The following is an 11953-nucleotide window of genomic DNA, read 5'->3' on the forward strand; positions in this document are numbered from 1 at the left end:
CGTAATAATTTTATTATGAACTCCCTATTATTGAGTTTTAATAAAATAAATTAAATTATAAATATTAAAATATATATATTGCAAATATTAATATATAAATAATATAAATTTTAATAAATAAATGAGTGGTTATCAGGAGTTAATTTTTTTAAATCAATATCTTTTTAAAAATTATTTTATTTATCTTAAATTTTAAACTGTAATCATAAATTTTTAATCCTAAATTCTAAATCCTTTGTAAGATGGTGAATAGTTATCCCGGAGAAAAGGTAATATAGTTCATGATACTTGTGTTCTTGGTAGGTCAAGTTTGTCTGAGCTGAGTTGAATGTGAGTGCTGCAAAAAAAAAGGTCATTGTGACAAGAAAAATCCTGAAGGAGGCAGAGATGTTTTCGATGCATACAAAGCTCAACGACTATTCAGATGAAAATGTCTTTGTACAAAGATAGACGTATTTAATAGTCACGTTTTTCTTTTTGGATGCTCAAATAAATTCAATCCTATTTAAGCGCAGTAGGCAGTACAGTGAATGCGTATTATGCTGAAACAATACACATAACAGAGTCAACAATGCAATAATAAAAAGACAGAGCTACTTTCATAGCCACCATAACTAACGAAACTAAATGCTGATTGAAGTAGTTAACAAGGGAAGGTGTTATTTGGATGTCATTGTTACATTTATGTCTATGGTATGATAAAGGGAGAGGACTTGAGAGGGGGCCTTGAGAAAGGACCGTTAACTAGACCCCTAGCTATGTGCCTGTAAGATGCTTCTGTCAAGTGAATTCCATCCCAGTTAGGATACTTGGATGGATCTGGACATGCGTTTGAGCCAACGTGACCACACCTTGCTGAATTGTTGAAATTGAACGGTCCACCTCCTCCACAGCATGCTCTTAATGTCCTTCGGAACCCTGCACCAACATGATTCATTATTGTACAACAGGTTATGCTACGTGTACACCAAAATCAGCCACCAAAGTCAACCAGATACACATTGAAAATAAATTAAATCACACATATATTTATACATAAATACATTAGTGGCTGATTTTAGTGGCTGATTTTGGTGTACAAATAGCATTTCTTTGACTAATTATCTTCCAAGTGTATTGTAATAACTAACCATAGTGCCCTGGTGCACGGTAGAAACGTTGCGCTGCACCGTAATAGTCAGCATAGATGATCCTTGCTTGAGGGTATTTGTGCCTTAGATTCCTTAAGGCAAGTTGGAGCTGTTCGTTATGGTACATTGCAAAACCGTTAAAGGCATTCAGGCATCCATTTTCATCGTAGTCCCCTTTGTTTGGGCTTCTAAACAAGGTCAGGTACACAGCTGAGCACCCAACTGGCAAATTTCCCGGCACCACTAACTCCACTGCTCCTTCTTCTATCAATGCCTACCAAAATAGAAATTCATTTCATGTAATTTATATTCTATCATAATGTGCTCTATTTGATGTAACGAGTAACATACCCTGGTGGCGTTTGTTATTGCTTCAACAACTACAGGAACATTATCTAGTAGTTGGCTAACATTTCCACCAAAAACTGCCGCATAGTTATAATCATTACCACCTATCTCCCCCACCATGAATAGAGAATTCTTGAAGTAGTTATCACAATCTGCGACATATAATAAAAAAGCAGAGAATGATGGATAGTGTCAAGTTCTATCACAAGAGTTTCGTTTTGGTGGTTAGGGTGACCTTGTTTAGTGGTGCAAAGAGAGGGTTTAAGCTTCCTGAACCAGCCAAGCTGAACGTTCAATGAATCACGAGTCCACAAAGCTTTTCCAATTCCCCTTTGGATGAAGAATTCTGCATCAAGCGCAGTGGCTCCAGCAACAGCAAAATTCACTCCTTGCTTAATGTTTTGTCCATTGCTTAGGTTCAGATACGGTGGCAAAAGTGGCAAACCATATGCCTCAGCTATACATTCATAAAGTGATTCATTATCATTAATAATGAGTTTATATTATATTATATGTATAAGCCTACAATTTTCTTTTTCTTTCACTTTTTGTTGAAATGCAGCAAAGGGGTAAAAGGATAATAGATTTTTGTATACACTTCACTTTCACGTACCTATGAAATCAATTATCAGTCGGCCATCGGAGCAGCGGCCGGTGGCCTTTCTAAAGAAGGTTACCCCATAAGGAAGCTTTCCGATGACAGGGAATTGAATAGCACCAGAGGCAAGGAAATTGCCAGTGTCACTCAATGAGTCACCAAAGTTGAAAACAGACTTATATGGAATAGGACTAGGAACTGAAACAACCTTATCATGGAAACAACATGAGAAATATCCTATGATTAAGAGGATATAGAACTTCATCATGTTGTTAGCATAAAGGTATGAATGAAGAAGCCAAAAAATGTACATGATTAGATTTTTAATAATGAGGCATTTATAAGCCAACAGACTCAACCAGCCTATATTTGCAGTTGAGCTTTAAATGTTGCCACGGATACCATCTTTTCATCAGAAAGTTCCTTGTACTCGTTTAATTATGTAATTCATTTAAAAAGGGAGAGTCATGAGTTGTAAGATGTAGGTAATTAGCTGGTGTTTTTATTGTCATTGAAAGAGGACCATCATTATTAGATTCAAATGAAACTCACATATAAATGAATGAAAACTGATATTTGTATGGACTATCAATGCTTAGCTTCTTGCCTCTTGTAGGTTATAGCATAGCAAGGCTGCTTTTATTGGAAATATATACTCTTTTAAGTTTTTTTTCTTAATTAATGTTGTAAGATGTAATCTCATACTTTACAAAATCAATTAAGAGAAAAAAATAAATAAATAAATTCGTTTTCAATTTTATCAAGTATGAAAAGCTTTTTACTTTCTACAACAATATAGCCAGAGGAAAAATGGCCAATCAATTTAATCTGCTTACATCTTTCTTTTGTTTTCTTTTCAGGCTGCTAACCACATCTTTATTATTCTTACCGGCCGTGGGGTTCAAGTTATTAGCATTATTGACCTTTCCACTTAAAAGTTGTATTTAATCACCATTGAAAGCTGAGACTGTGTGAACTGAGATACTGTGTGCTCTATATTATTTTAGATTCATCAAACCAGCAAACCACAATTTTGAGGCCATCACAGCTCTTGGATCATCAGAGCTTTCTGTTTCTTTTTTAACCTTTAACAATATCAAAAATACAATGCTGGTATTTTATTTTATTCTTTGTTTCATTGCATAGTTATTCAAATCTCCAGCGGTCTCTCAATTGTAGAACAAGTGAGACTAAACTTAGGAAAGGTGTATGGTCCATATACTAAGCCCTTGGCCATCCATCTATATGCAGCCTCAGTAAAATGATAACCATCCCAGTAAATATATTCTGAAGGATCATCACAAGCTATGACCCCTGCATCGCCACATAGCGCCGTATCGTTGAAATTGTATGGTCCTCCACCTCCACAGCAAACCTTGATATAATCTGTACCAAACCCTGCAATTAACATTAAATGTAAACTCAACTTTGAAGTTTAATTTCAAAGAACCTATTGCTTCAAGTGGATTCCTGCTATGACTGAAACAGTTCTGTTTATTTGCATCCCAGAGGCTTTAATATGTTATAAAAGTTAAGAGAATATAATTACCAAATTGTTTTGGAGAACGGTACATGCGTAATGCATCATGGAAATAATCTGCATAGATGATATTGACATGGGGATACAACACTTGAAGCCGACGAAGCTCAATTTGAAGCAGCTGATTGTGGTAACCAAAGAAGTTGTTTAACCATTTCAAACAGCCAGATTGGTCATACTCATCTTTTTCCTTGAGTGCTAACCTTGTTAAATAGGCTGGATTGCATCCAAGTGGTAAACTTCCAGGGACCATAAGCGTTCTAGCACCTAGATCAATCAATTCCTGCACAAATTATAGAGCCTTTTTTGAAACACAAATTCATTATCCGAGAAAGAGAGATACTGTATTATTTTCAAGATACAAAGGACCAAGAAATGAAGGCTTCTCTCTCTCTCTGTAATTAGAAAAAAGTAGGTTGGTATATTGAAAACATATCTAAGCACTTACTATGATGACTGAAGTAACAACAGATACTACTTGGGTTACGTAAGATCTAAGCACTTCAAAATCTGTTGTTTCAGACAAGGGATAACCGTAATCATTTCCTCCAATCTCTCCCACAATAAATAAGGAGCTGCGAAGAAATTCCTCACAACCTGCAAGATAGAAGGAGAATAAATCCCTAGTCAAATTCTATAATTGTTTTACCAGTTACCATTCCTCATTATACATTGACATCATATTGTTAATTACTTATCATGTAAAAAGCATGTCAATAAATATAAATACACTTAAAATCTTGATTTGGTTAGATCACAACTATAATGCTATCCTCTACAGATATAGAAACTAATTAGTAATTTCATTACATGGAGAATTGTATTCAATTACCATAATTGCAGATATATATGTTGGTAATAAGCTTACTTGAAGGAGAAGTGCAGAGATAAGTAAGAACATCCTTGAACCAATCAAGCTGAACCATGAGAGAATAATTGGCGGCTGCGTCAACCACAAACCCCTTCTCTTGGAAGAAAGTGCGGTCCAAAGCGGTGGCTCCAGCAACCGCAAAGTTGAGCCCGTGCTGAATGCTGTGACGTGGCACGGCGCCATTCTTGAAACCAAGATACGGTTTCAAATAAGGGATTCCCATATAATCAGCTTCAGTTTAAGAGTGTACAAGTTAGTTTGGTTAGAGTTTTCGGTGCTCAATCGAAAAAAGAAAAGAAGTGTACCAATGAAATCGGGGATGAGGCGGCCATCAGAACAGCGACCGTTGGGGTGATGGAAGTAAGAATTGCCGTAAGGAGGGAGGAGGCAGTTGGGGGTCTGTGGCGGGGAGATGAAGCACAAGTTGCCGGTATCAGTTAGGGAATCTCCGAAGCTGAACATTGAAGTGTAACAACCATCGTCGCTCTCTCTCCTTCTCCCCGGAGCAACAAGAGCAACGTGATGTAGTATCAGTAGAAAGCAGCAGTGTTGCAGTTTCCGAACTGGAAACGCCATGGTCAAGTTACTTCACTTCACTTCATGCTCGTCTTCGTCTACTCTTCGAAACGTGGCATTATGCTATACACAGATCGTTTCCAAGAATTTAAAACGTGGCCAAACTTTTAGAAAACAAAAACAAAATATTCTTTTTTATTAAAATTAAGATTTTGAAAATTCGTGTTAGAGATATAACCATTAATGTTGTCTTCTCCCATCAGTTTAAGCTTTTGGGATGAATGGTTTCATGACATGGTATCAGAGCTCTACGTCCAAAAGGTCAAAATTGATCTTTAGTGAACCCCAAAAATAAAAAAAGAGGAATGCTAGGAGACAGTAATTTTAGTGTTTTGTAACCATCAATTGGCCATTAACAATATTTTTAATGGTGTGAGATTACATCTAATAGTGGAAGATCACTCACTTTTGTTTTAATGGTTAAGTGTTGGTCAGAAAACACAAAAATAAAAAAGAAAAGAAGGCCTAAATTTACAAGAGTAGATTTAATTTTGATTATTTTTATTATTATGTGACCATCAATAAATAAAGTAATTGGTGACTAATTCAGCGGTCTATATATAATAGATTGAAAAATAACACGGCTTAGTTTATGCAGGACCCTTTTAAACAATGGAGGGCAGCACTTCAAAAGAAGAGTTTGTTAATATTGACTAATGCAAAGAAAGAAAAAATGTTAATCACCATAGATTATATTATTTATCATTACTGACCAAAAACCAATGATGATTGGGGTTCAACATAATTAGACCCCTAACACCATACATAATAATACAGCAAATCAAAGCTATGATAATGTTCGCTATTACAAGACCAGTTCAATCTAACAGAAATCTTATGAATCATGCAGAACTAATACACTTTTGAAGGTACATTTTTCATGACAGCACTATGGTACATTACTCGATGAAGCCTTTTTCTTATATCATTGAATGGTTATTGAAATCTGCAGAAGTTTCAGGTGTGATACAAGAGAAACTAAATTTGGGAAAGGTATATGGTCCATGGAATAAGGCCTTGGCCATCCATCTATATGCAGCCTCAGTAAAATGATAACCATCCCAGTAAATATATTCTGAAGGATCATCACAGGCTATCGCCCCTGCCTCGCCACATACCGCCGTTTCATTGAAATTGTATGGTCCTCCACCTCCACAACAAACCTTGATAAAATCTCTACAAAACCCTGCAAAAACATTCGGTAAAATCCCGTTTGTTCTGTTTATTAATACGACAGAAAGTTAAGAGTATGGTATTACCAAATTGCTGTGGAGAACGGTAAAACCGTAATGCAGCATTGAAATAATCTGCATAGATTATATTCACATGGGGATACAGAACTCGGAGGCGATCTAGTTCAATTTGAAGCAATTCATTGTGCTGTCCGTAGAACTTGTTTAGCCATTTGAGACAGCCAGCTTCATCATACTCCTCTTTGTTGGGACTCGCAAGTAATGTTAAATAGGCTGGATTGCAACCAAGTGGTATACTACCGGGAACCATAAGCGTTACAGCCCCTAAATTAATCAGTTCCTGAATAAAATTATGAATTTCAACATTAATAAGTCCTACAGAATTTGAACAGTTTTGGAATAATGACTACTACTCAACCAACTAACCCTGATCACTGAAGTGATGACCGATACTACTTGGTGTATGTAAGGTGTGAGCATTTGAAGTTCTGTGGTTTCTTCCAAGAGATAACCATAATCATTTACTCCTATCTCTCCCACAATAAATAAGGAGCTGCTAAGAACTTGTTTGCAGCCTGCAATAATACAATTCCTAACCTACTTTAAACATAGTTTCGTTGAAGGAGGAGCAGAAAGAGAAGGTAAAAGGGTTACTTGAAGGAGAAGTGCAGAGAGAAGGCAGAAGATCCTTGAACCAATCTAACTGAACCATGAGAGAATAGCTGGTGGTTGCATCAACCACAAAGCCCTTGTCTTCGAAGAAAGTGCGGTTCAAAGCCGTGGCTCCAGCGATGGCAAAATTGAGTCCGTGTTGAATGCTGCCACGTGGCACGGCGCCATTCTTGAAGGCCAGATAAGGTCTCAGATGAGGAATGCCCATATAGTCAGCTTGGTCAAACAGAAAACATGCATATGACTATGAGCGGAGATCAGAGAAATGAAATAGTAACATTAGAAAAGATGGCGTCATCAAGTGTACCAATGAAATCGGTGATGATGCGGCCATCAGAGCAGCGTCCACTGGGATGATGGAAGTAGGTTTCACCGTACGGAGGGATAAGGCAGTTGGGAGTGAGTTCCTCCGAAATGAAGTAGGAGTTTCCTGTATCAGTGATGGAATCTCCGAAGCTGAAGATGGAACTGTAGCGGCCTTGTTTGACATCACTGCCGTCGGCACCAACGTGTATATGTAACTGTAACAGTAGAAACAAGAAGCAGCCCCACCGTTGCTGAGGAGATTGATGAAGGTGTCGATTCATTATGATGATGATGGTGGGTACTGGGTACGATACCGATATCATTGTCACTTTTAATATCCAACTACTTAGCTTCTTTCACACCTCATTCTTAACAAGTAAATTGTCAACTTTCTCTTTAAAAAATCACTTATTTTTTAAATTAGTTTTTAAATATTTTTTTAATTAAATTTATTTTTTAAAAATTTTAAATTAATTATATTAATTATTTTATTGTTAATATGACATATTAAGTAATACTACAATATATATATATGGCAGTCCAACAGATTTATTCTCCAAAAAAATTAATTAGGTCCCAAGTTTCTAAGATTACTAGATATATGCCATATAGGTCCCCCAAGCCAGGTTGAACCGGTTAACATGACACTCTCTCTTCTACATAGAGATTGTAGGTGTAATGTGTCAGGTAAAGTAACACGTGTCACGTTCAGGACAGATTTACGTTCAGGACAGATTATAATTAATCCCTGAATACGTGGCTAAAATGACGTCGTTTTGGGACAACATCAAACGACACCGTTTTGAGGGGACAGATTCGTCCCCACCTTTGTTTCCTGGTTCTCGAAACTTCGACTTTCTAAAGTCAAATAGGTCTCCAAAAATTTTGTTATAAGTCAAAAAGGTCCCTGAATTTATAGTATATATATCAAATTGGTTCCTCAAATTAAGCAACTAGAACTATAATTAGAATCAAATCATGATAAAATTATCAAAAATGTGTCAAAATATGCCGTCTCAAGCACATGAAATAACAGATCTCAAATATAAATATAGTCAAACAATTAGCCTAAAATGATTTATAAAAAAAACTATCTTCACATACTTCTTATAAGAAATTCGCCTAATAAGTCCTAGTTTTTGTTTCATTTAGGGCCCGTTTGGGAAACTCTAGAAGTAGCTTTTTTTAACTTTTGACTTATGAAAAGTAATAGTATTAATGTCGGGTGCAATTTTCAAAACCAAATTGCAACTTTCTAAGAAGCTATTTTGGAGCTTATAGAGAAGTTAAAAAAAATGACTTCTCTCATAATACTTCTACTTTTCATTACATTTCTTTAAAATAAGCACTTTTAGAGTTAAAAATCCAAATATAAAATAACTTATTTATAAGTTACTTTTAACAGAGTCATTTATTATTGAAGTTATTTTATCAAAAGGAGCTTAATTAAGTTAGTTACCCAAACTGGACCTTAATGTTTAATCATGGTACCAAAGCAAAAAATTTATTTTAAGTTTTAATAATATAATAATTTGATTTTCAGTGTTTTAAAATGATAGTTCCAATTCTCGAAACTAAATTACAATAACTTTTCAAGTAGTGGGATAAATAAAGCAAAATTGATACATGGAAGACATGGAATCATTTGGGCTTATATCAAAATAAAATTTAATTAAGGAAAAAAAAGCTAAATTTTTTCTCAAATGTTTAACAAAACTACATTTAAACCAGATATATATTTCATCTATTTGATGTGCCTATTTAATCCTTCCATTTGTCACCAAAAAATCCTTCCATTTGTTTAATTGTATATATAACATATTTTTAGTAGAGTATTTTTAGAAGATCGCTTTTCATACTTTTAAAAAATTAATTAATTTAGAATTAATATTTGTATTAAAAATTTAGAATTGATTGGTGAAATGAAATCGATATCACCTTAGAAATAAAACTTGTCTCTCTGTAGTAGAGACAACAACTCTCTCTGTCTCTTTCCAATAAGTGATAGTATCCATTTCCATCTTGGTTTGCTTTCTACATAAATATACCCATTTCTTGAGGAATCAAAGTATTAAACTAACACAAACTCTTTGTAATTCAAGTGCAGTTTGGATTAAACTACTTGTAAAAATTATGTCTCTCTTAAAAACATAACCGATAACATATATAAACATACGAACTCTTATATATTCAATACTATCTATTTGAATTGCATTAGATCATTTAAGATGAGATCTGAAATCAGATTCAATTTATGCAACTTTATTTTAAAAGAAATTCAATCTAATTCGTTTTTTGTTTCTGACCGTGAAATACAACGTAATATAAATTATTGCTGTTTTGCTTAAGCTTTTGATTCCCATTGTTTCAGTCACGTGGTGGTGGATGGGAAGGGATTCCATCACTTGAAGTTTTGGGCATCAGTCTTGGGTCTAAAGTCTAAAGAGAACATTGTTACTTTGCCAATCCATGATAGAGATACGATTGAAGATCCAAATGGGCTTAAGCATATATTCTTAGAAACAGTGTGGAATTCTACAAGAGAAAGGTTCATGAGTCTTGGCCACAATGTTCCTAGTGACAATGTTCGCCGCACGTTTGTGCTGAGGCGTGACCATGTTGATCATTTGAAGAAATATGTGTCTACTAAGTGCCAAAGAAATGGTCTAGGAACATTACATTTGTCGACGTTTGTTGTGCCAATTAAAGTCAAAATGACGATATCATATGGTAACATAAACAGCTTAACCTAACAGGAGGAAATTATTAGTGGGACAAAATGGTATTTTTGGAGTCGCTGTTGCTACTGGAAACAAAATTAGATGCTTGCAATCTGAAGGTTATGTAGGAGCTGAACACTATATTCATGTCAAACTTAAGTTTGATTAGATTGCAACGAAATTAGCATTGGTTCTGCAGCCGGGATAACCGGATAACAATACCTATAACAATGAGCCTATCATCTATTCTTAATATATAAAAATAAATAAATACACATTATTTTTAAAGACATTTTTTTCCTTCTACTAATGTCATGTCAACAATATCGTTTATTTGGCAAAATTTTAGAATCATCAACTACTCAATTTTTGCCAAATCAATTATTATATCCAAATCAACAAAAAAATAAAATATACAAAAAAACATACAAGTAATAAAAATATATGCAAATTAGACTATAAAATTACCAATGATAATAATTAAAAATTAATTGTGTCTAACCAAATTTATAACCTACAAGAATCCTAAATTATAGTTTAAATTTAAAGCAATGTTTTATATGCAGTAAAAGAGAATCACGATTTTCATTTAATTTCTTTTTGTCTTCGTAATAAAAACTACTATTTACTCTTTCTTTACTTAGCTCTCAAATTTAACTATTTTTAATATACAAAAGTAGATGGCTAAATTTATTCACATTATTTTTAAGATATTTTTCTTTTTCTACAACATCGCTTATTTGGCAAAATTTTAGAATCAATCATTCAATTTTTGTCAAATTAACTATTATTTTCAAATCAGCAAAATATATATACAAGTAATAGAAATATATGTAAATTAGGGTGCAAAATTACTAATGACAATAATTAAAAATTAATAGTGTCTAACTAAATTTGTAACTTACAAAGACATTAAATTTATTGGGGTTATAAATTTATTGTATTATAAAAAATACAATAAATTTATAACTCCAATAATTAATTTATTAATTTCTATAAATAACTCATCAAATGTAATAAACATATATATTACAAATGTCATAATAATTTATTAACTATAATAAATTTTACGTTTCAAATTTCATACTATTTGAACTACTTATATAAGTCTCTTATCACTATTGGGTCAATTCTGGAGCCCATTGTTCACATTGTCTACAAAAATAATTGTCTACCTAGCAAAATCATTCTTCAAATAACATCAAATTTAGCACAAAAAAATTATTTTCGCACTACACAATATCTCAAACTTACTCAATGGAGCATCATTCTTTAGATAATATCACCAAACAAACAGACAATTAGTTTATCAAAATTTGCGTAGTTCGTTTATGGAAAACATTAACACCCACAAATGAAGAAGAGTTTCTTTTCTTATAAATGATTATATTAGATGAAAAAGTACAAAACAAACATATTTATTATATTTTTAATTGTATTTTTAAATTGAACATTTTTCAACACTATTTTAAATTTGCATCACTTGAGACATTGTCTGACAGAGTGGGTAAAAAAAATACTAACAGGTAATTTCACTTTATACTATTTCAATTATTCTTATTAAAAATAACTTATTTAAAAAAAATCTACACAATTTTGTTCTTTTAATTGTAGATGTCATTGGAAAACTGCATACACATCAAAAGATCAAGGAAAAAAAAAATCATACAAATTCAAGACACATCTTTGAAAGAAGAACATACATACAAAGATGGAACAAACAACACAATAGAAAGTATATATAACACAACAATTCATAAAGAGTATGTCTTTACAGGAATGTACGACAGAAAGAAGAAAGTAACATCTCTAACAATAACTAATAAAGAAAAAGAAGAACGAGCGTCACATAAGAAGACTAAGTCCATCAACCAAAACAAATGCAAAAATCAAACCACCAAATAAAAATATCACTTTGTACAACTCTAACATCCAAATCTTTTGTACTATGAATTATTTTAAACAAAACATCTTTTAAATTTAATTTTACTTTATATAT

General features: G+C 33.3%; 3 protein-coding genes across 4 annotated transcripts; all 3 read right to left on the reverse strand.

Moving 5' to 3' along the window:
- Positions 456-2441, reverse strand: LOC107624295 (GDSL esterase/lipase At5g45910). Of its 2 annotated transcripts, XM_016326790.2 has the most exons (6): positions 2092-2441; positions 1714-1935; positions 1482-1630; positions 1188-1404; positions 1131-1154; positions 456-918 (listed from the first exon to the last, which is right to left on the reverse strand). In XM_016326790.2, the coding sequence occupies exons 1-6, from the start codon at positions 2387-2389 to the stop codon at positions 689-691; spliced, it is 1140 nt and encodes a 379-aa protein (XP_016182276.2). In that variant the 5' UTR covers positions 2390-2441; the 3' UTR covers positions 456-688. The 2 variants fall into 2 exon arrangements, with proteins under 2 accessions (XP_016182276.2, XP_016182275.2); XM_016326789.2 differs by having other exon boundaries at positions 1131-1404; positions 2092-2430.
- LOC107622532 (GDSL esterase/lipase At1g28600) lies at positions 3045-5144 on the reverse strand. Its single transcript, XM_016324463.1, has 5 exons — positions 4793-5144; positions 4485-4718; positions 4065-4213; positions 3626-3899; positions 3045-3474 (listed from the first exon to the last, which is right to left on the reverse strand). The coding sequence occupies exons 1-5, from the start codon at positions 5061-5063 to the stop codon at positions 3227-3229; spliced, it is 1176 nt and encodes a 391-aa protein (XP_016179949.1). The 5' UTR covers positions 5064-5144; the 3' UTR covers positions 3045-3226.
- LOC107622531 (GDSL esterase/lipase At1g31550) lies at positions 5738-7605 on the reverse strand. Its single transcript, XM_016324462.2, has 5 exons — positions 7236-7605; positions 6911-7144; positions 6683-6831; positions 6323-6596; positions 5738-6249 (listed from the first exon to the last, which is right to left on the reverse strand). Exons 1-5 carry the CDS (start codon positions 7555-7557, stop codon positions 5984-5986), a joined length of 1245 nt encoding a protein of 414 aa, XP_016179948.1. The 5' UTR covers positions 7558-7605; the 3' UTR covers positions 5738-5983.

This window comes from Arachis ipaensis, chromosome B10, assembly GCF_000816755.2.
Source record: "Arachis ipaensis cultivar K30076 chromosome B10, Araip1.1, whole genome shotgun sequence".
Classification (NCBI taxonomy): domain Eukaryota; kingdom Viridiplantae; phylum Streptophyta; class Magnoliopsida; order Fabales; family Fabaceae; genus Arachis; species Arachis ipaensis.